The sequence below is a fragment of the Pinus tabuliformis genome, chromosome 2_2, assembly GCF_031772625.1.
Source record: "Pinus tabuliformis cultivar Carrire ecotype Pingquan chromosome 2_2, CPIR1, whole genome shotgun sequence".
Classification (NCBI taxonomy): domain Eukaryota; kingdom Viridiplantae; phylum Streptophyta; class Pinopsida; order Pinales; family Pinaceae; genus Pinus; species Pinus tabuliformis.
Genome location: NC_142300.1, coordinates 1,218,796,170 through 1,218,817,406, shown reverse-complemented (window position 1 = coordinate 1,218,817,406; position 21,237 = coordinate 1,218,796,170). Strand labels below are relative to the sequence as shown.

The 21,237-nt window shown below is 41.2% G+C and overlaps 1 protein-coding gene across 7 annotated transcripts in view; it reads right to left on the bottom strand.

The window, feature by feature from the left end:
• Positions 1 to 575: 575 nt before the first annotated feature.
• The window catches only part of LOC149197881 (lipid phosphate phosphatase 2-like), a 179,377-nt gene continuing 158,715 nt past the window's right edge, over positions 576 to 21,237 (bottom strand). For 6 of the 7 annotated variants that reach the window (XM_089406007.1, XM_089406008.1, XM_089406010.1 and 3 more), the window contains 6 exons: positions 3,686 to 3,773; positions 3,372 to 3,481; positions 3,083 to 3,176; positions 1,321 to 1,509; positions 1,146 to 1,205; positions 576 to 1,021 (listed from right to left, as the gene is read on the bottom strand). In XM_089406007.1, the coding sequence (XP_089262133.1) occupies positions 861 to 1,021; positions 1,146 to 1,205; positions 1,321 to 1,509; positions 3,083 to 3,176; positions 3,372 to 3,481; positions 3,686 to 3,773 (702 nt within the window). In that variant the 3' untranslated portion in view covers positions 576 to 860. The remainder of the gene's footprint in view (positions 1,022 to 1,145; positions 1,206 to 1,320; positions 1,510 to 3,082; positions 3,177 to 3,371; positions 3,482 to 3,685; positions 3,774 to 21,237) is intronic. The other variant, XM_089406012.1, reaches the window with a different exon arrangement.

The following is a 21,237-nucleotide window of genomic DNA, read 5'->3' as shown; positions in this document are numbered from 1 at the left end:
CAATATAAGATTAAAAATACTTTTCTTACAAATGTCCAAATGTCCAAATGGGAGATGACTCAAATGCATTTTTATTTGACTCAAAATAAAAATAAAAATTGACTCTATAAGCAAACATGCTTTACCTAAAAATAAATATAATAAATGAATATAATAAATATATCAATAATAGAATGCATTACATGAAGACCGACACTAGTGACATTCTCCAACACATTTTCCATATACAAAATAACCATATATCACATGAATTGTACATTCTGACACTTTCTATATGTATATAACCATGCAGTATACATCAGCGTATTTCAAAAAAGATGGGAAAAAGAACATGATTAGATTAGTTAGGTTCGCAATTTTTTAATCGCTAGGTTAGATACTTCACTTATGCCAGCACTTGTCACCTGCAAAATATCCCAAAGAACTTTTGGTATTGTTGTACTCTGAAACAAAACATTTCTGTAGTAACACCACATTATAGAGGACTTAATCTTTAAGAGTTGTTCTATCGTACAAACATCCTTATATTGCAGGATGAATTTGTAATAATCGGCACTAATTGACATGAAGTCTCCTTGTGCAGTTTCATAAGATTCATATTTCATGCTGTAAATGTGCTTTTGCAAAGGTACAAGAGCTGGATGCCTAAACAGGAGATATCAAAACGCCCATTTCATGGCTGATATGCCTTTCCTCCCAAAAAGGGGCCACTGAAGCTTGCGCTTCGCATAGTGTTTTTAAAGGAATGATACACAAATAATTTTACACATATATAAAGAAAACATGAATCAACAAAAAATGGTGAATGGATCTCCAAGACGATTATAAGGTATGGTTTGAATTCATCTGTCTTAAAAATCTCATGATGCAAGCCTCTCATCTGAAGCATGTTCAATCCTTCCCATTTCTGTATCTGCAACTGTGTTATTGGTTAATAATGGACTATGAAATGGAGGCTGTTGATTCCTTGTTGATGAATTTTCAGTACCAGAAATTGGGAAAATTGTGTAAGGATGCATGCCTGCAAACAGAATTTGATTATTTCCTTTAGATGGCTTTTTCAAGTTGATCAAAATTACATAATTTTTCGTTAAGAAAACATTGGTACTTCTAAGGGACCAAACGAGGAAGAACTTTGATCTCACAGTTATCATCATGAGGGGAGGGGAAAAACTGCCTGTAGCATAATGTTGCAGTCGTTAACCCTGTACACAAATTCACTAATTTGTCATCTAAACGTGAAATCATATCAACTAAGTTTCGTACTTCTGAAAATTAAACTGATCTATCTAGTCATTTACTATAAATTCTGAAATTTACCTAGAAGGGCACCTGCGAAAACATCTTGCCAATGGTGTTTGTAGTCATTCACTCGAGACAAACCAACAAAAGAGGCTACAGCAAGGGGAGAAAACACAATAACAAGCTTGGAAACATGACCTTTTCTGTCAAATAACCTGATCTTTCCTGCCAAATAGAGTGAAACAAATCCCAAACCTGCAAAACACCCTGCAAAACCACCAGAATATGGTATATTAAGCAGCAGGCCACTGAATAGAAATTTCAAGCTATCTTGCACAAATGGGAATGATTTCTGCCCAAGGAGTTAGCTCAACCAGTTGTGGCCAATGTTGCTATGCATACTGGGAAGTGCCTGGTTTTAAAATGTCCCCCTCTAAATAATGTCTTATAATTAAATAATGTCTTATAATTATTAATTTATAATCTATGACCTTCACATAGATTGAAATCCCACACATTAACGACATGGTCTATGTCTACTACAATCTCTGATTGTGGGTGAGGCAACTTCAGAAAACACTTGATATGGATGCCATCTTGTTGGATGGTATCAATACCACTGCTGCATGGAGGTTTGAGACTGAGAGACTTGTCTTGAGATTGATCCCTAATTGATTAGAGGAGACAGCACCAGAGGAGGTAGCAGGGTAGAGAGAGTTGGAGGAGGGAGAGGAGGTAACTATTGAGATTGGTAATGAGCTAGTGCCACCACCTTCAAGGACTCTAACAAAGCCAGTTGGAGTTAGCACTAGCACCAGTAGAGGACATCAGAGTCCAACACTAGCCACAGGGCCTTCTTTCTCCAAAGAAAAAACCATTTATAGAGTCATTACCTTTTCTTGTAAAAGAAGCATAGGGAATCACTAGTTTATTTATCTGATTTCCTTGTAGATGACTCATGATGATGAGATACATTTAGTATACCTTTTGTTGATATTTTGTGACTGACTCAAGAGTCGAGACATGATTCAATGTTGATGTGTCATGTAGCACTATATACATTGTGTATATTAGTTATATATTACTTCTGTTTTCATATTTATGTCACAAGGCATTTATTTGTTGATATTGTTGTTGTTTTAAATGTTAAAAAAATTGAAAAAATGAATAATTTTGTATTTTTTTAATTTTGCCAATATTTTTCCAATCAATATTTCCACGTTGTTTAAGATATATTTTAACATGGGCCCTTGGTGAATTTTGTTTGAATCCCCTTGGGTTAGGCACTTAGATTAGACCTACCAGGGATGACATGCATGAATGTCAAGAAGAATTCCTTGGGTTTCCCCATGAGGTTATGTAGGGAATAGTACACTCCCGCCTAACCGTGAAGGTGATTTCAATTTTTTCTTGAACAACTCGTGTCATGGGATGTTTGGTTAGCCGTTGTTTTGTGTTGCTGACTTTGGGATAATGACCAAGTGGACGTGTTGATCTAGGGTCAGATAAGAAGGCAGTCGAATCAGAAGGCAGGTTTCTGTTTAAAAAAAAAGGGGATAATAATTGACTCCAGCAGTAAATATTTAACAGAATCACATGTTTTTTGACTATCTCGGAAAATACTATGATGTTTCATACATCAAAAGTCTCCCGTACCATCGAATTGATAAGCCAATTAAGCTTGAATTCGATAAACCTTGGAAGCTGAGGACGAATTGATAAGCCAATTAAACTTGAATTCGATAAACCTTGGAAGCTGAGGATGTTGTTCTCTAGGTAAGGCATACATCTATTACATAACAGTAAATATAAAAGCACACTGGAATAGAAAGTTACATACATGAAGTGTGACCACTTGGGAAACTTCTATGTCCCTCTTCAATGGCTTTTCGATTCCCATGACATACTACTTCACCAGTTATATTATTAAAGATCTGTATATTAATCCAAACATATGAAGTAAAGGATTAATAAAACTCAAGTACAACACTATATAGAGGAAACATATTCAAAAGGAAATTTTGCAAAATTAGTCGGAATTGTAAAGTTTAAAGAGACTTGAAGATTAGTTCAAATTTAATTTGGGGTGGGGGTGCGGGTGGAGCATCAATCAAGCTACCAGCACTGACCGCATGTCCATCTGGAAAACAACGCCAGAAAAAATCAGGACGAGGTCGGCCAACAAGGTCTTTTACCGCATCTGTTACCACTGCTGATAGCAAGACAGAAAATAAGAGACCTGCATCCATGAGCATAACAGCTTATTATGTATAGTGGTTAGTCGATTAATCTATAAAATCAAAAATTTAATCTCCCTATCCCTCATATTTCATTATAAAATATCAGGGGCCATTTTCTAGAGTGCAAAGTTAAGATGCCTGTGGGAAAAATAAAGAGACCCCCCCCACATGTCTGCAGAAGAACATAACACATTCATATTTACCAAGTGTAGCATGATGCAAGTCTCGCGGGTCTTTCCTTTTGATATATGTTGAAACAATGAAAATAAGTGGAAAGATAACTGAAATAATCTGCAAAACCACGGATGAGAAATTCCTTAGAGAAAGGGTCTTCACATTGACCTTTCACTGATCCTGTAATCACAAAGGTCTACAAAAGGATTTAAAACTAAACGTATATACTATCCTTAGCAAAACACTAGAAGACAATGAAAGTAGGTTTGTAAAGTTAGAGAAGTTAATCCTGAAAATATAAATCGGTTCATTCAACATTCAATTATCAGGCAGCTAGAGATAAGTAATTAAATTAGCAAAACACCAGAAGACAATGAAAGCAGGTTTGTCAAGTTAGAGAAGTTAAACCTGAAAATATCAATCGCTTCATTCAACATTCAACTATCAGGCAGCTAAAGCTAAGTAATTCAACTGTCGTCAACCTAGGTAATCATTCTGCAGTAAAGTAAACATTTCATAGAAATCCCTCCAAACGAGTAAGCAATTTTAAAATCACACACAATATATAAGCACATCACTGAAGTGTTCCAACTTCCAAGAGTGCTGGCATTTTATATAGGATATTTGGCTACATACCCTCTGCAGGAAGGCTTTTTGGAAGAGATGGAAGACACCCTTCTCAGCTGCTGCTTCTCACTTCCAAGGAATGTCGTATTGTATTAGAACCATCAGTTTGTATGTACTCTAGAAGACCATATATGATGTCTTTAGTCGGTCCAAGTTATCAATTGTTTTGCTTCCAGAATGTCTTTTTGATAAGTTCGCTGTCCAGTTTAGAGTTAAATTTAAGTTTGCTAAATTAAGTTTGATGTCCAGTTTAGAGTTAAATGCATTCATTAGGACAGATGAAAGAGATTGTGATCCCAAGGCTCAATCCATCCTAAAGAAATTTTTGCTGTGTTATAATATTCCGAAAAATAAATAGACTAAAATCTCCGGAATTTTGCACCAAAAAATTTCATTATTTAGAAACCAGTCCAATAGCACAATTTACACCATTAAATTTTCAGCACAACAAGCAGTATGAGAACCCAGAAATACAACAACTCAAAATAAACATGAGAAATAGCCACAAACTCAGCTAAATTCAGCCTTATTATATTATATGAACTTGTTATAAATAGAAGCAAATGGCTAACAATAGCTCCTCAAAATACTGGAAATGAAGCTCGAATTAGAGATATGAGTGATCCCCTCTCCAATCCACAGATCTGACCACCAACTGATGCTGATGATGCCCAAGGAGATTTCTGAATGAAATCTCCACAAAGGTGAGATGGGGTTTCGTCTAGCACACCAAGAAACCCAAGGGTTTTCGTCTCAGGGTGTAGAAATTCCTTGTAGATTCATACTGCAGATTGTAATATGATAAAACAATTGACTTGAATCTACTCTACTCATCAGCGGAAACAATAATTGATTGATGAAACCATGAAGCATAAAAGAGAAAGAATTCAATCACACAACACAATAATTTTCTGGTGAAAGCCACAACTAAAAACCCCTGCTATTTGTATATTGCATTAATCAGAAAATATGAAAAGATTACAATGTTTTGCTCAAGCTCGAGCAACCTCTGCACTATCGCAATCTATTTCACCGCTTCACAAACAAGCTCCAGCCAATACTTTGCCAAATTTGTTGCCTGCCAAGCTCCTATTTCCTTGCGCAGTTTCCTAGGGAATTAGCCCATATTTAATTGGGAAATTCATCATCCATAATTGTGCAATCCATCATAGGCCTTCCTCTGATTGCATGCACCACCTGTACAATTCGAATGATTATACAACTGATAGTACACTGTCCCTGAACTCCAATCTCAACTGGGTCTTTCTCTGATCTGACATGCATGAGTTAATTATGAGTGAATCTTCAATTTTTTGGTTGAGTAGTGCTGGTTACACCCCACTACCGGATCTCCCACTAATTCCTCCATCAATTGGAAGTAGTTTGATTGAATTTAACTCAGTTAAACTGAATTAAATAATTACAACTCAAAAGAACTCAACCCGAGCTCCTAAAATTTAGGAACCACTTTACATCACTCTATATAGACTCCCAACTCGAATTAGCTGAGCCAACTAAGTCAAATTAACTTAGTTAACTATTACAAGTTGCTATGAGAATTAAAATTACAATGTAATTCCCAATTTAATTCAAGGACAAATTAGTTTAGGATTTTTTTCTTGATACAATTTTTAACATTTCTTGTTGTTATTTTCAACACTCCCTCTCCACAAGAAAGGAATTCAACTCTCTCCCGATCCAGTACCTTTGGAATGTTTTGCATGCAACACTTGTCATTGTTGTCGTTGCTACTGCAACATCTGCAACCAAAAAAAGCATCCAAACAAAATAAACTAAATCAACTGTGTCTACAACTGTCTACTGGGAAAATTGTGTCGTTGTTGACTCTGCTACTGAGCCTGCTAAACTGCTGTCAACACTGCTCAGTATCTGACTAACACTGATCCTCCTGCTCTGCTGTCAACACTGCTCTGTACTCCTCAGTATCTGACTGACACTGATCCTCCTGCTACTGAATATTGTGGGCCCCCGTAGCAAGGTAATGATCCATGAGACAAACACACCTCAATGGACCTTGCCCAAATTAATGCAACTCTTGGGACTATTGCTTCACATCGCCCCACCTTTCACCTGGAGGTATGGTTGCATGTGCTCCCTCTACCGACTTGGCTCAAAATTTCCCCCTACTGGAGGTCTCTGCTTGAGTGGATGTCTCCACTCTGTCTACTCTCTGCTTCTCCAATTGTAATTGCTCCACAACTTGTTGAAGTTGCTTCTGAGACTGCTTCTGAGGCTGCATGTTGAGAGATAATTCATGCTCCCTCACAACCACCAAGTCTCTAATCTTTGCCTTGCTTCTCAAGGCTTTGCATGCATCTTGTACCTCAAGTGCATACAGGTTCTTGACTCGCACGCCCATCTGTTTCACCTATCCTGTGGCGATGTGTCAAGGTAAGCCTTTCCTTTGCTAAAAATCACATCGTAGCCACGGTCTTCCAGTGTCGCAACAAAAACAATATTCTTCTTTAGTCCTGGAACATACATTACATTTGTGAGTCTAAGAGTGGAGCAAGAATCCCTCTGAAAAGTAACAGTACCGATGTCGGTCGCATTATACCTCCCATCATCTCCAAACTCTATGTTTTGCTTGAGGTCTTTCTCCTCCAAGTCATTGAAGAGATCTCTATTCCCCGTCATATGGAACGAGGCATCACTGTCGAGATACCACATGCTTCCCATTACAGTGCTTGTCATGCATGCAATGAGAGTGAAATCAAGTTCGAATTGTGAAGCTAGAGCTTCACCTGCTACTGCTACTACAAGCTCCTTCTTGCTTGCTTTCTTCTGTGGACATTTCGTGGCATAGTGCCCGAACTCGTGATAGTGAAAACACTTGATGTTCGACAAATTCCTTCTTCTTGCCGCCCTCCTCACCTTGGGACGTCTTTCCATTGGCTTTCTTTTCTTTGTTGACTAATGCAAAGTCGTCTTCCACTTCTTTGGATGAGATCCCCTTTGGCATTCCACCGAATCTCTTCCTGCACCAAGTTGGACCATAACCGCTCCCACTCTGGTAGCTTCTCCCTCCCATTAACTGAGTCCTGGTAGTTGTGCCAACTCTTGGGAAGTCCTAGAAGTGTTAGGCTCACCAGATCGTCTTCAACAACTATAACACCAACACTTCCAAGCTCATCCTAACATTAGGTGAACTTGGTCAAGTGCTTTGGTATTATTTTTGCCCTTCTCCATCTTGATATTTCTGAGCTTGTCCTTCAATGCCAGCTTCATGTGGTCACTGTTGTTTTGAAACAGGTTCATCAAAGCCTTCCACATTGCAAATGGAGTTTCCTTACTGTGAAGGTTCGAGACAATATGATCTCAAACTCCTTCTAGGATAGATAATCCTTCTCACCCTTCCCACACACTTTCTCCATTGTACCAGATTTTGAGCATCAATTGGCTTAGGAATGTCTTTGTCTATGAATTCCTTAAGCCCGTTGTCTTCCAACACTGCCTCCATCCTGTCCTTCCATGCAATATAGTTCGAGCTACCCTCAAGGGCATATTTGAGTCTCAATCTGTAGAACAACATCCTGTTGGCTTTGAAGTATGATACTACAAATTCAATTTCTCTTGCAAAGGACAAACTTGTATTCTCCTCTTCTATATTGATTTCAACTCTAATACCATGTAGAAACTCCTTGTAGATTCAAACTGCAGATTGTAATATGCTAAAACAATTGACTTGAATCTACTCTATTCATGGGTGGAAACAATAACTGATCAATGAAATCACGGAGCATAAAAGAGAAAGAATTCAATCACACATAAAACAGTAATTTTCTAGGGAAAGCCACAACTAAAACCTTTGCTATCTGTATATTGCATTAATCAGAAAATATGAGAAGATTACAATGCTTTGCTCAAGCTTGAGCAACCTCTGCACTATCTCAATCTATCTCACTGCTTCACAAACAAGCTCCAACCAATACTTAGCCAAATCTGCTACCTGCCAAGCTCCTATTTCCTTGCGAAGTTTCCTAGGGAATTAGCCCATATTTAATTGGGAAATTCCTCGTCCATAACTGCGCAATCCATCATAAACCTTCCTCTGATTGGATGCACCACCTGTACAATTCGGATGATTATACAATTAATAGTACACTATCTCTGAACTCCAATCTCAACTGGGTCTTTCTTTGATCTAACATGCATGAGTTAATTATGAGTGAATCTTCAGTTTACTAGTTGAGCTGTGTTGGTTACACCCCACTATTGCACATTACACCCCACTACTGGATCTCCCACTAATTCCTCCATCAGTTGGAACTAATTTCACTGAATTAAATAATTACAACTCAAAAGAACTCAACATGGGCCCTTAAAATTTAGGAACCACTCTACATAACTCTATATAAACAGTAATGAATTGTCTAGTGGAATATCCATGGCACTTTACATATCAACTACAAGTTCGATCGGTGAGAGGATGATGGCTACGATGCTCTGCGTTGCAGCTCCTCAGGGTCTAGGGTAATAGGCCCCGTATGACCTACTGCAGTCGCTATCCACCTTCAATCTACCTGCAGCATCCTTCACCGTTATGGCGTGCGGACAAGCTCCCTCCTCCATCGATTAACCATTACTGCATACCTGATTCCATTTGCATCTGTCGGAATGGACTCGGAAGCTGTCGACTATTCTGCCGACCCGAATCCCTACGAGACAATATGGTCGCGCCCACATGCCATGTCGAGTTCTGGCTCCTATTGCTCGCCGCCTTTCTAGTGGACTGAACCGCTGCCTGTCTCGGATCCTCCCAGGCCATTTGTGCCCTACCCGTCGGATTCTGCTGCACTAGACGCCTCATCTGGACTAGATTGCCCTCCGCTTTCTCCTGCAACGCTCAACCTTATTGCGGCCTGCATTGCTCCCTCTCCTACATTTGATTCCCCTCTCCCTGATATTCCCCAATTCTCTACTCCCTCCGGCACCCCCTCGACATTTGGGATCTCACAATCAAGGCTTTCCTCTCCCCATTTTACATCTCCGGCGAGCGTACCTAACCCTAACCCTACCTTCCCGCCATGCAATTTCCCCATTCCTTCAGGCTGCTTTAGTATTTCAGTCTCTAACCCTAGAAGCACCTCCCACTCACAACAAGCGACACTTCATGGCAACAAGGATCGCTTCCGGGACCACCCGACGGCACCTCGGTCCAGCAAAGTGAAGAAAGGAAAGCGTGTCAAAGCAACGGACAAGGGCATCAACCTCAAGCTGGGGGAAGATCTCACTATGGGCGAGGTGGTGGATACAGCTAACATGGTTTTGGTGGGGCGAGTAACAGGACGAACCTACATGGCTAAGAGACTACGCATCTAGACCATGGAAATCTAGCGCACCCTCCTTAAAGAACTATCGTCGATCACTGTACTTACCCACGAGTGGTTCGCCCTCAGCATTCATCAAAAGGAATATACAGACTAGATCCTCTCTCGCTATTGGCATATAGAACTTGCTCTGGTGCTGCTTAAACAATGGAGCCCCCTCTTAGATCCAGAAAGGGAGCCGCTGGGCGTAGGTCAGATATGGGTTCGTCTTCCAGGGTTGCTGCTACAATTTTGGTCGGAGGATGTATTTATTCATATAGGTAATGCCCTGGGCACATATCTGGATCATGACAAGATATACGAATCTTTTGGTAACAAATCCATGGCGCGCATCCTGGTTCATCTGGATACTAGGGAAGGATTGGAGGAGAAGATCACCCTACACTGGAGGCATTTTTCTCGCAAACAAATCCTTGACTATGAAGGGGTCCCCTTCAGGTGCCAAAGATGTCACAAGGTCGGGCACCTGTACAAGGAATGTCCTCTTGTATCGTCATCGGTTTCTCCTTCAGCAAAGGGCAAAAAGCAACTGCAACCAGATGAACCACAAGTGGAATATCTACCTTCTCGCTTTGCCAATCGGCAGATAAGGATGGGGACACATCTCAGCCAATTTGCGTTGTCCAAGTACAGCCTACATCCCCGCCCATGACGAGATCCCGGACCGTTGCGGCGACAACTCTTTCCACGGGTACACCTCCTCCTCTATGCTCCTTTGTTTCTTTAAATTGTAATTTACTGCATTCTCAGTTTTCTTTTGCATCCATCCCTTGTTTGAATTCTACCCCTCACTTGCCCTCTTGATCCTCCTCTAGCCATTTTCTCCACCACCCCACCCTCTATCACTGGCGTAGGCCCATCCATTCCATCTGAGCCTTCCACCTCATCTCACACACATTCATATAATCTCTGATCACAGGTCCCTACTCTACTCGATCCGATTGGATTAGGGATCTCATCTCCTACTGCTGTGACCAATGTTGCATTAATCGTTATCGGGATAATATCGGCGCGAGGAAAAAATCTGAAAAAAATCGCAATTATCAGGAAATAATCGGAAATAATCGAGAAATAATCGTTTGGTACAAAAATATTCATTTTTTTCATTTTTTCAATTTTTTTAATATCTAAACCATCTACAACATAAAATAAATACATTGACACATAAATATGATAAAATAACTAGTATATAAGATGTTTAAGATCATTTCTAGTGCTAAAATCACACATAACATTGAATCATGTCCTGAATAGTAAGTCCTGACTCCTGAGTCCCAACTCAGACTCAAAATATTAACAAAAAATATAATAATGTATCTCATCATGTCATAATGTCATATACAATAAAATGAAGAAAATATCTAAAGTCTAATCCTATTGATTTCCTCTGCCCCTCTTGCGAGAAAATGCCACAGCTTTCCCTTTCCCTCTAGATGTAGATGCTGGTGCCCGTGCTGGTGGAGATGGCAATGGAATCTGATGTGCTCTAGAAGCTAAAGAATTAGAAGTAGGAGCTATAGGAGGTAGACCACGTCCTGTACTGGTGGCAGGGGTAGCCCGGGCAGGTGGTGTCACCTTCTCCTCCTGTTCCTCCTCCTCCTCCACTACATCTTGCACTAACCAATCATCAGCAGACTCCAGGCCTCTCGGTCTCAACCTTCCATGCAGCAGTGGTGTCAATCCCATCCAATGAGATGGCCTCCACGTCAGGTGTTCTCTCAAGTTGCCTCACCCACAATCGAAGATTGTAATAGACGTAGACCATGTCATTAAGTCGCTGGGACTCCAACTTGTACAAAGATCATGAAATAATAATTAATAATTATAAAAAAATATTGTTTAATGAATTCAAAAATTTATTTGGAAATTTGCAATATTTTAAATGTTTAAGAGTTAACCTGTTGCGCTTCTTGTTGTATATTTTTTCAAATACACTCCAGTTGCACTCACATCCTGAGGAGCTACATGTTTGGCTAAGGATGCGAATGGCAAGCTTTTGCAGAAGGGGTACCCTGCCACCATACATTCTCCACTATGCGTCTACAACAAAATTACAAATAAAATTTTAAATAAACATAAGAAAAAAATGGAATTTGAAGAGACAATGAAATTTGAAACAAAGTTACAAACTAAAAAATACCTGGCATTTTAATCGTCCTATCAATGACAGCCATCTCAAAGCCAAATGTGCCACCTACCATCCTATATGTCTCAATTTCTTTAGAGATCTTTATACGTTGTTCTGGAGATCACACCATCTTCTGGACACAGGTTAAGAATCCATCCATGATCTTAGCATTAAATACAAACCCACATGCGTAAAAAAATGCGGGGTTCAGGAAAAGCCCAGCGGCATGAATGGGACGATGGAGTGTGTTGTTCCATCGCTCATCAATCACTCCCCATAGGAGGAGTTGTCTCTGAAACCCATCATCTCCCTTATCATCATAGTAGGCCTGAATGGCTTCTTTGGCCCTATCCATGGCCTTATACAAATAGCCCATTGCGGACTTCTCACCATCATCCAATCGAAGAACCTTTACCAAAGATTCAGTAACGGCACACACCTCCTGCACTCCCGCCCAGAAGTCTTCCTGGTATGAAACTATACTGCATATGGCCTCTCCCTATGTTTTGCGGCTCATTGGCAAAGCACACCACTCCTCTAAAAGAAACATTCTCTTCACATCCCACATAGAATTCAAGAGGGATTGAAGAGATATGAAACTAATGGCAAACCGTTTAATGGCGGGGCGCATCAACTCTTTGTTGTTGGTGAATCTTCTCATCAAGCTAAGCACAGATGTATGGTTATATATAAATTTTGTAATACTTTTGGATGAATCAACAATATCTTTGACAAAGGGAATTTTCCCTATGTCCTCCAACATTAAATCAATATAGTGTGCAAAACAAGGTGTCCAAAATAAAGTAGGATGCCTGTCCATAAGCATCCTGCCAGCAGCAACATAATTTGCAGCATTGTTCGTTATGACTTAGACAACATTTTTTGCACCCACCTCCAAAATAAACACATCTAGCAAATCACATAAAGTTCCTACATCTTTGATTTGTGCAGATGCATCAACAGATTTGATAAACATAGTCCCCTTGGGACAACTAACCAAGAAGTTTATAAGGGTTCTCCCCATTTGGTCAGTCCAACCATCTGACATAACAGTGCATCCTGTTTGTGCCCATGATGCCCTGAAATCCTCCAATCTTTGGGTGCAGTCAAGCTTTTCATTTTGAAGAATCCGGCCTCTGAAATTATGATAAAAAGGGATTTTGTACCCTGGGCCAACACTTGCACTAGCATCAACAACAGGTTGGAAAAATGGACTATTCCTTACAATGCTGAAAGAATATCACTCCAGAGGATAAATTTTGCCAGCAACTTGTCAGCTTGTTCTTTCTCAGTTCTTTTTAGCATTGAACTGATAGATGGCTATGAACCAGGTGTGGTTTGAGGAACAAAAAATGATGTGGCAGCTACCGGATTGGTTGATGCTGCAGTAGAACCAGTGCCACTTGCTTCAACTGACTTTTTTAGTTTCCTTTTCATTTCTTCTTTGGCCTCTCTATTCTGGTCTAAAACTTCCAATGCTTTCATGGCTCTTTGGATGAATTCAGGATTTGTATTTGAACAATGCCCCACATCATATCCAGGGATTTGTGCAAGGTGATACTTCAATCTATACACCCCCTCGGACATAGGGTGGCCACACAACTTGCAAGTCAAGTTTAGTCTATCATTCGGAGCTTTAGCTTCACCATATTCCCAGAAAGGATCCAATTTCCTTGGCATGATTGTTTTTGAACTTTGAAGTTGAACACTTGAATGGTGTTTTGGTGAAGTTGTGAACCTACGGGAAAATAAAGATTACAATTTAGTATTTACAAGTTACAAATTTACAATTTAGTATTTTAATTTTTACATTGTACAAAAACTAAAAAAAATTACATACATTTTAAGAAACCCCATTCCAGAATCCAAACCCAACCAAAAAAAACTAAAAAAAGTAAAACAATACATCAAAAACCCCATTCCAAAATCCAAACCCAACCAAAAAAACAAAAAAAAAATTACATTGGGAAAATTTCATAAACCCCATTCCAAACCCAAGTTACCCAATCAAAAACAATGAAAAAAACAAAAACAATGAAAACAAAAAACAATTGGTGCCCATACCAAGTTACCCAACCAAAAACAATGAAAAAAACAAAAACAATGAAAACAAAAAACAATTGGTGCCCATACCAAGTTACCCAACCAAAAACAATGAAAAAATACAAAAACAATGTTTAAAAACAATGAAAACAAAAAAAAAATTGGTCCCCATACCATTTCTATGGAGATAATCAGTCTCCTCCTCTTGATTTTCTCCTCTAAGCACTTGACAAATCTTCAAACCCTCTCCAAGCAATGTCTCCCAGCTCTCTCCAATGCTCCTTTGCCCTCCGCGCCCCTGACTATGCAAATGAATTGACAAAAAAACCAAAAATTCATTATAAAACCTCATTGCCCAGATTGCTCGCGATAAAATAGGAAATTATCGTGATTTTTTGGAAAAAAATAGCGATTATTTCAAAAAATCGGATAAAAAAAAATACCCGCGATAATATCGAATAAAACTCGTGATAATATCGGCGTAGGGAAATTATCGCGATAAAACGATAATATTGTGATATTATCGCGATTTTAACAACACTGGCTGTGACCAAACCCTCTCGGGGGCGACCTTCTAAGATTTCAAAAGCCATTTCGCTTGTTGGGGTTGATGTGGCCCTTGGCAAACAGAACACCATTGATATGGTTCTTAGAGCAAAGGACACCCTTGCTCCAGACCTCCCATGAAGTGGCTATCCTTTAGTTGCAGGGGTTTAGCTAATCCCTCTAAAAAACTTGCTCTCAAGAGGCTCTTGGACACTGAGCCATGAGACATTATATTTTTACAAGAAACCCTAGGGAAGGCCGAGCAGATTACCTGGATACTTCATTCTTTGATGCCTGGTTGGTGCTTTCATGCCCTAGATGTAAACGGAAGATCAGGGGGTATTGCATTGGGCATAAATTCTCGCTCCATAAACCCTATCTCTATTTGGGGAGGCCCTGGCTTCCTTGGAATGGATATTTTCTCCTCGAAGCTGGGCAGAAATCTTCGCATAGTCAATATCTATGCTCCTAATCATAATAGGTTGGAATTCTGGAACAACCTATTAGGGCTCTCCCTGATAAATGACAATAATACCATTCTGGGAGGCGACCTCAACTTCACTATTGGCCATGAAGAATCTTGGGGACATCATTCACATATGGATCCTCTCTCAGATCAATTGGATCAATTATTGGAGCAACATCACCTTATTGATATCCCTATGAACAGAAAGATGCCTACTTGGCATAACAGGAGGATTGGAGATGCAGCATTGGGAATGAGATTGGATCGATTCCTCATCAAAGACGATTTGTTTGCTATTCTCACAAATTATAGACAATGAGTGCATTTTGTTGGGGTCTCTGATCATTCCCCTATCTATCTAGAGCTGGCTGGCCCATCCCAGAAGCCCAGAGCTCCCTTCAAATTCAATTCGACCTGGTTAAAGGACCCTGATTATCACAGGTTAGTTACCGAGTATTGGAGAGACCACCCCCCATCAAATGGTCACAATCTGGCTGAAGGTTTCTACCAGAATCTCATGAATCTTAAAAGACTCTCCATACAATGGGCCAAAGCTAAGAAAGCCATAGATGACTAGACTCTCTGTGATATAGAACACCAGCTTGTTGATCTGACTGATGACCAGGGAGGGAAAAGTTTGTAATGATAATGTGCACTCTTTAGGGTATTAAGGGTTGGGTATCATATAGGATGGGACCGCCAGCGCCGGAGGTGTTCTCAGAATCAGGTGTTCAGGCCGAAGGCTCAAGTGTTGGTGCCACAGGCTCAGGTCTTATCAGAATCATTCGGGGCATGTAGCTCAGCGGTAGAGCATTGGGCTTTTAACCTAATGGTTTCATTTCTATTGAAGCAAAGGCCACACTCACTGAGCTAGAGGCACAGAGATCCAAGATTCTTCTGGATCGGGAGGAGACTTGGAGACTTAGAAGCAGAGCTATTTGGCTACAAGCAGGGGATGACAACACAAAATTCTTTCACAACTTTGCCAAGGGAAGGAGGGCCAGTAATACCATTTGGAAGATGCCGACTGATCATGGACAGTCCGCACATACCTTTCATCAGCTGGCACATTTGGGGAATACACACTTTCAGCAGCTCTTCAAAGCTCCCCCTGGAGCATCACTTGCTGAAATCATTCGCATAGCTGGACATTTCCCTAGGTTTGTGGAACCTGAATCATTTGAGGATCTTAACAAACCTGTATCTATGGGAGAATTGGAGAGCACCCTGAAATGGTTCAAGAAGGACAAAAGCCCGGGTCCTAATGGTTGGTCGGTGGAATTCTACCTTTCTTTCTTCGAGACCTTAGGCTCGGACCTTCTCAATGTTATCGAGGAATGCAAAACTACTGGGAGAATGTATGAAGCCATAAACACTACTTTTATTGCTCTCATACCTAAGGTGGACTCCCCTCAATCTTTCAATGACTTCCGACCCATCTCCCTTTGCAACTGCCTTTATAAGATTATTGTAAAAATCATAGCCAATCATATCAAGCCCATTCTCTCTGACAACATATCCCCTAAACAATTTGCTTTTCTCCACAATCAATAGATTCACGAAGCCATAGGCACAGCCCAGGAAGCCCTCCACTCAATCAAGATGAAGAATCTGAAAGGAGTCATTCTCAAGATTGATCTCTCAAAGGCTTTTGACCGAGTTAGTTGGCTCTATATCAGGATGTTATTAACCCACCTTGGCTTCCCTATCCCCTTCATCCGATGGATTATGTGTTGTATATATTTTGTCTCTTTCAGCATTCTCATCAATGGATCTACATCCAACTTCTTCCATGCCGAGAGGGGTCTCAGGCAGGGCTGCCCACTCTCCCCTCTACTCTTCCTGATGGTCATGGAGGGATTAAGCAGGCTGATTTCACATGAGAAAAGAGCTGGGAGGTTACAGGGCCTCAAAATTACGGATCAATGCATCCTTACTCATCTCCTTTTCGTTGATGATGTGCTCATTTTTCTCAACGGCAGCATTCATGACTTCAATACCCTATCTGATGTAATGCAATTATTTTGTACAACAACAGGGATGGTAATTAATAGACCAAAGTCCACCATTACCTTCTCGGCATGCTCACCACAGGAATCTCGACAAGCCTATCTGAAGTTTCCCTTCCAAAGCCTTCAGCTGGAGGAGGGATTAAAATACCTAGGATTCTGCATTAAATCACATGGATACAAAATTGCCGACTGGACCTGGCTAGTGTCTAAGGTAGAAAAAAGGATGACCAACTGGAACCATCGATTCTTGTCCAGAGCTGGGCGACTGGTGCTTATCAAATATGTTCTAGAAGCCACTCCAGTTTACTGGATGTCACTTTCCTGGATACCACAAGGCATTCTCTCTAGAATACAAAGAATTTGCTGCAATTTCCTCTGGAAGGGGCACAAGGAGGGAAAGCCTTTTGCCTGGGTAAAATGGAGCCGCATTGCTTTACCAAAAAAATGGGGGGGATGGGGCCTCAAAGATCTCCCTACCTTTGCACACGCACTGGCTGCCAAATTGGGATGGCTCCTTCTAAAACCCAAAAGTCTGTGGACAGAAGTGGTCACTTATAAATATATTTGGCCACAAAATCTCATGGATTGGGTCCGATTACCAACTTGGAACAAACATGGTATATTAGTCATTTGGAAGGTTGTTCTACAAACCCTCCCCACCATCAGGAGTGGATTAACTTGGCGCATAAACAATGGTACAGTAGTTCGCATTGGGGTAGACCCATGGATTGGATGCGGCAATCTATACCAACTCCCTCCGACACTGATTTCTTTTCTTAATAGCAGGGGCATCTACTCAATTGCACACATTGTGGATCAACTGAACTCGTCCATATACCAACAAGCATGGAAGTCTGCAGATAATCTTGGCATCCCAGATCAATGGACACAGGACTGGAGGAATTACACTACTGCATTATCTGAATCGCATGTTCAAATAAGGGATGACGATGACGATCTGATTTGGGCCCCAACAGCACATGGGGCATATTCACCAAAAGAGGGATACCCCATTATCCACGCTACTCATAAACCCAATGTCTTGGAAAGTTGGTGGGGTATATTCACCAAAAGAGGGATACCCCATTATCCACGCTGCTCATAAACCCACTATCTTGGAAAGTTGGTGGCGTGCGATCTGGAAACTCAAGGCACCACCTCGTATGCGACTCTTCATGTGGAACATCATTATGAACAAGACTCCAACAGACACTAATATGATGAAAAGATATCCCTTCTTGGTGTGTCATCTGTCAACAGGAGGAGGAATCAAATGATCATTTATTCCTGACCTGCTCAACCTCTCGTCATATTTGGGTGCAAGTGCTTTCCTCGCTGAACATCACACAGTGCTGGGAGGGAAACAACATCAAGGAAGCATGGAACAGTTGGTGGAATGCTTCCTCCAACATGAAAATCCGCAATCTTCCATTGATCATATGCTGGCATATCTGGTTAAGCAAGAACAAAATCATTTTTAAAAACATGCAAATCTGGTGGCCGTTGATTATTACTAGGATCTGCAACAGCTTCAATGAAATTCCTGAGGATGAACAGCCCTCCCCTGCTCGATCTATCATTCCCGAAGTTATTGACCATGAACATCCATGGGCCTACTTTGACGGTTCTGCCCAAGACCAGGGGTGTGGGGGGGGTCTCCTACTTCATCTATCTGATACTCATTCCTTCCGAGTTCATATGGGCCTGGGAGCTGGCACTAACAACTTTGTTGAGCTCATCTCGTTGCATCATCTATTATATTTTGCACTGAATCATAACTGTAGACACATTCAGATCTTTGGGGATTCTAAGATTGTTATCAATTGGTTCAATTGCACATCTGCATGCCATGTACATTCTCTCAGGAACATTTTGGATGATGCATTGTTTTTAAAATCACAATTTGATCAGATTACATGTATTCTTATTTACAGGGAGTGCAACCAAATTACGGATCAGCTTTCAAAAGAGGCTATTGATTTGGGGTAGCATCGGATGTGCTCTAGCCACGAAATTTGGTGGAGAGGCTAGGGCACATGAGATCTCCAATACCCAGAAAGGGTTTGGGCAGATTCTAAATAGTTCAGGAGATATTAAAATAATTAATATTTTTAATGGAGTCCCTAAGTCTGAACTTAGGGAAAATAAAATATTAATGTGTATTAATATGAAAATGTGTTAGAATGGTCCAAAAGACATGGATCAAGCCAGATCTAATCTCAGCCGTTGATTAGGGACTTAATCTCGGCCGTTGATATGTCAACATGAAAAGTATAAGAAGAGGCTTGAGGGTCACTTCGATAAGACACCAGAGTGATCAGTCATTCTATTCTCTAGAGCGGGGTTTGCTAAGAGAGATAGAATTAGTGATCAGGAGTTGTAGCTGAGGGGCATTGAGTACAGAGAGACAGAGAGGCAGAGATAGTGTCGGGAGAGCAATGCAATAGTCGGGGAGAGTGACACAGAGCTAGCCAAGGCTCACGCAGGGCCACGCAGAGGCAATCGGGAGCTACGCAGAGCCTCAGAGAGGCCAACGTTGCTGATGCAGAGGGCCAAAAGGCTAATGCAAGGCCTCCTAAGGTTGACGTAGAAAAGGCTGATGCTATGGTTTCTGAGGCAAATTGGTGCTGAGGAGCTGCCGGAAGGATTATCTGGGGGTTTCAGCTAGGAGATTTGTCTCAAACTGAGAAGTATAACTGCTAAGGAAATTCTTTGTTGGGTAGGCCAGTTTCGGCATCCAGATTGTACTCTGATATTGCTTAATAAGAAAACCCTCAGATCGCTGCACCGATGTTACCACATTGGGTTTTTCCAGGGACATTGGTCCAAAAATAACGGTGTCATTTGGTGTGATTGTTTCTGTTTCTTTTAGTTGTTGATCTGTAATATGTTGAACATGCACTAGTGTTTATTTTTAGTATTTACATTGTAAATAACTTGTTAAGTAACGAAACAAGTAGGTAGGAATAAATCAGATAAAGTGCATGGAGGGTTTCTAACTAAGTAGACTTAAAAACTTCAACATGGTATCAGAGCGGGATTGCAGATCACAGGAGGACTGAGGATATCAGCCGAGCGGAGCAATAGCAGCAGAAAACAGTTGTCCTAGGGTGACAGAAGTTGTTTCTAGCATAGCAGCAACAAGGGAAGGGTGACGCAGTGCCTGCGTCATCAAGGGTGAGCAGGGAAGAGGCAACGCAGAGGCTAAGGAAGGTAAAGGGAGCCCACGCAGAGCCACGCAGAAGCTGGGAGCGCTGACGCAATTGGCTGAGGAAGCCGGGTTGCTGGTGTCGGGATTGCGCAGAGCTTAGGAGCTCTCACCTTCAGGTTGTTGGGGTTTAGAATGTTGTGGGAATATTGTAGAGTGAAGCTGGTGAGGTACTGTAGTCGGAACAATACCTGACAGAGCAAGGCCAAGAGGAGGGAGTTGCTACCGAGGGTTTCTAGCCGAGGAACCCGGATTAGTGGTGCAATTGCACAAGACGATCAGAGTAGGGGGCATCTCAACAGCGACAGAAGGATTTCCAGGAGGGAAATTGGGACTCAAAGGGAGTCCAAAAGAGAACTTCCAGACAGGAAGTAGAAACTCGAAGGAGTCGAACAGAGAACTTCCAAGAGGGAAGTAGAAGAGCATCATGGCAGTACACGGAGTAAGAGACCAGGATAGACTGGACGGAGCGTCAAACTTCGCAGTCCGGAAGGCCAGAATCTTATCCGTACTTGACAGATATCGTGTCAAGAACTTCGCCTTGAAGGTTATAGCTATCCCAGTCGACCCCAATGATAATGACAAGTACGAGGAGGCAAAGGCGAGGGCCAAGAGCATCATCCTTGACGAGGTCAAGGACCATGTAGTACCACACATTGCCGAGAAGGAAACGACATATGGTATGTGGGAGGCCTTCAAGAAATTGTACCAGCATACTTTTGTGCAGAGAAGAATGTCACATGAGAATCAGTTGAGGTCGTATCAGATGAAGAAGGGAGAACCGATTGACACCTTCCGCAGAGGACTAAATGAGATCCGAGATCAGTGGACTGCTATAGAACCCACGCCGAATCAGGAGTTGATGGTTAGGACAACCTTGAATGCTGTCTCAGAATACTGTGAAGTATGTGTCCAAAGTATACTAGGTAGAGGGACACTCACACCTTGGGATGAGATGTGGGCAGCTCTTCACCAGGAAGAGATCAAACGGTAGTCAAAGACGGGTAGCAGCAACAAGGGGATCAAAGTCAAGCAGGAGGAGGAAGATGTTGCCCTAGCATCTGAGGGAAAACAAGAAAAGCAAAAGAAGAAGGATCTCTCTAAGATCAAGTGCTTCCACTGTTGGGAGCTGGGTCATTATGCGACTCAATGTCCAAGGAAGAAGAGTAAGGGAGAGTCTTCTGAGACTAAGGCAGCGCC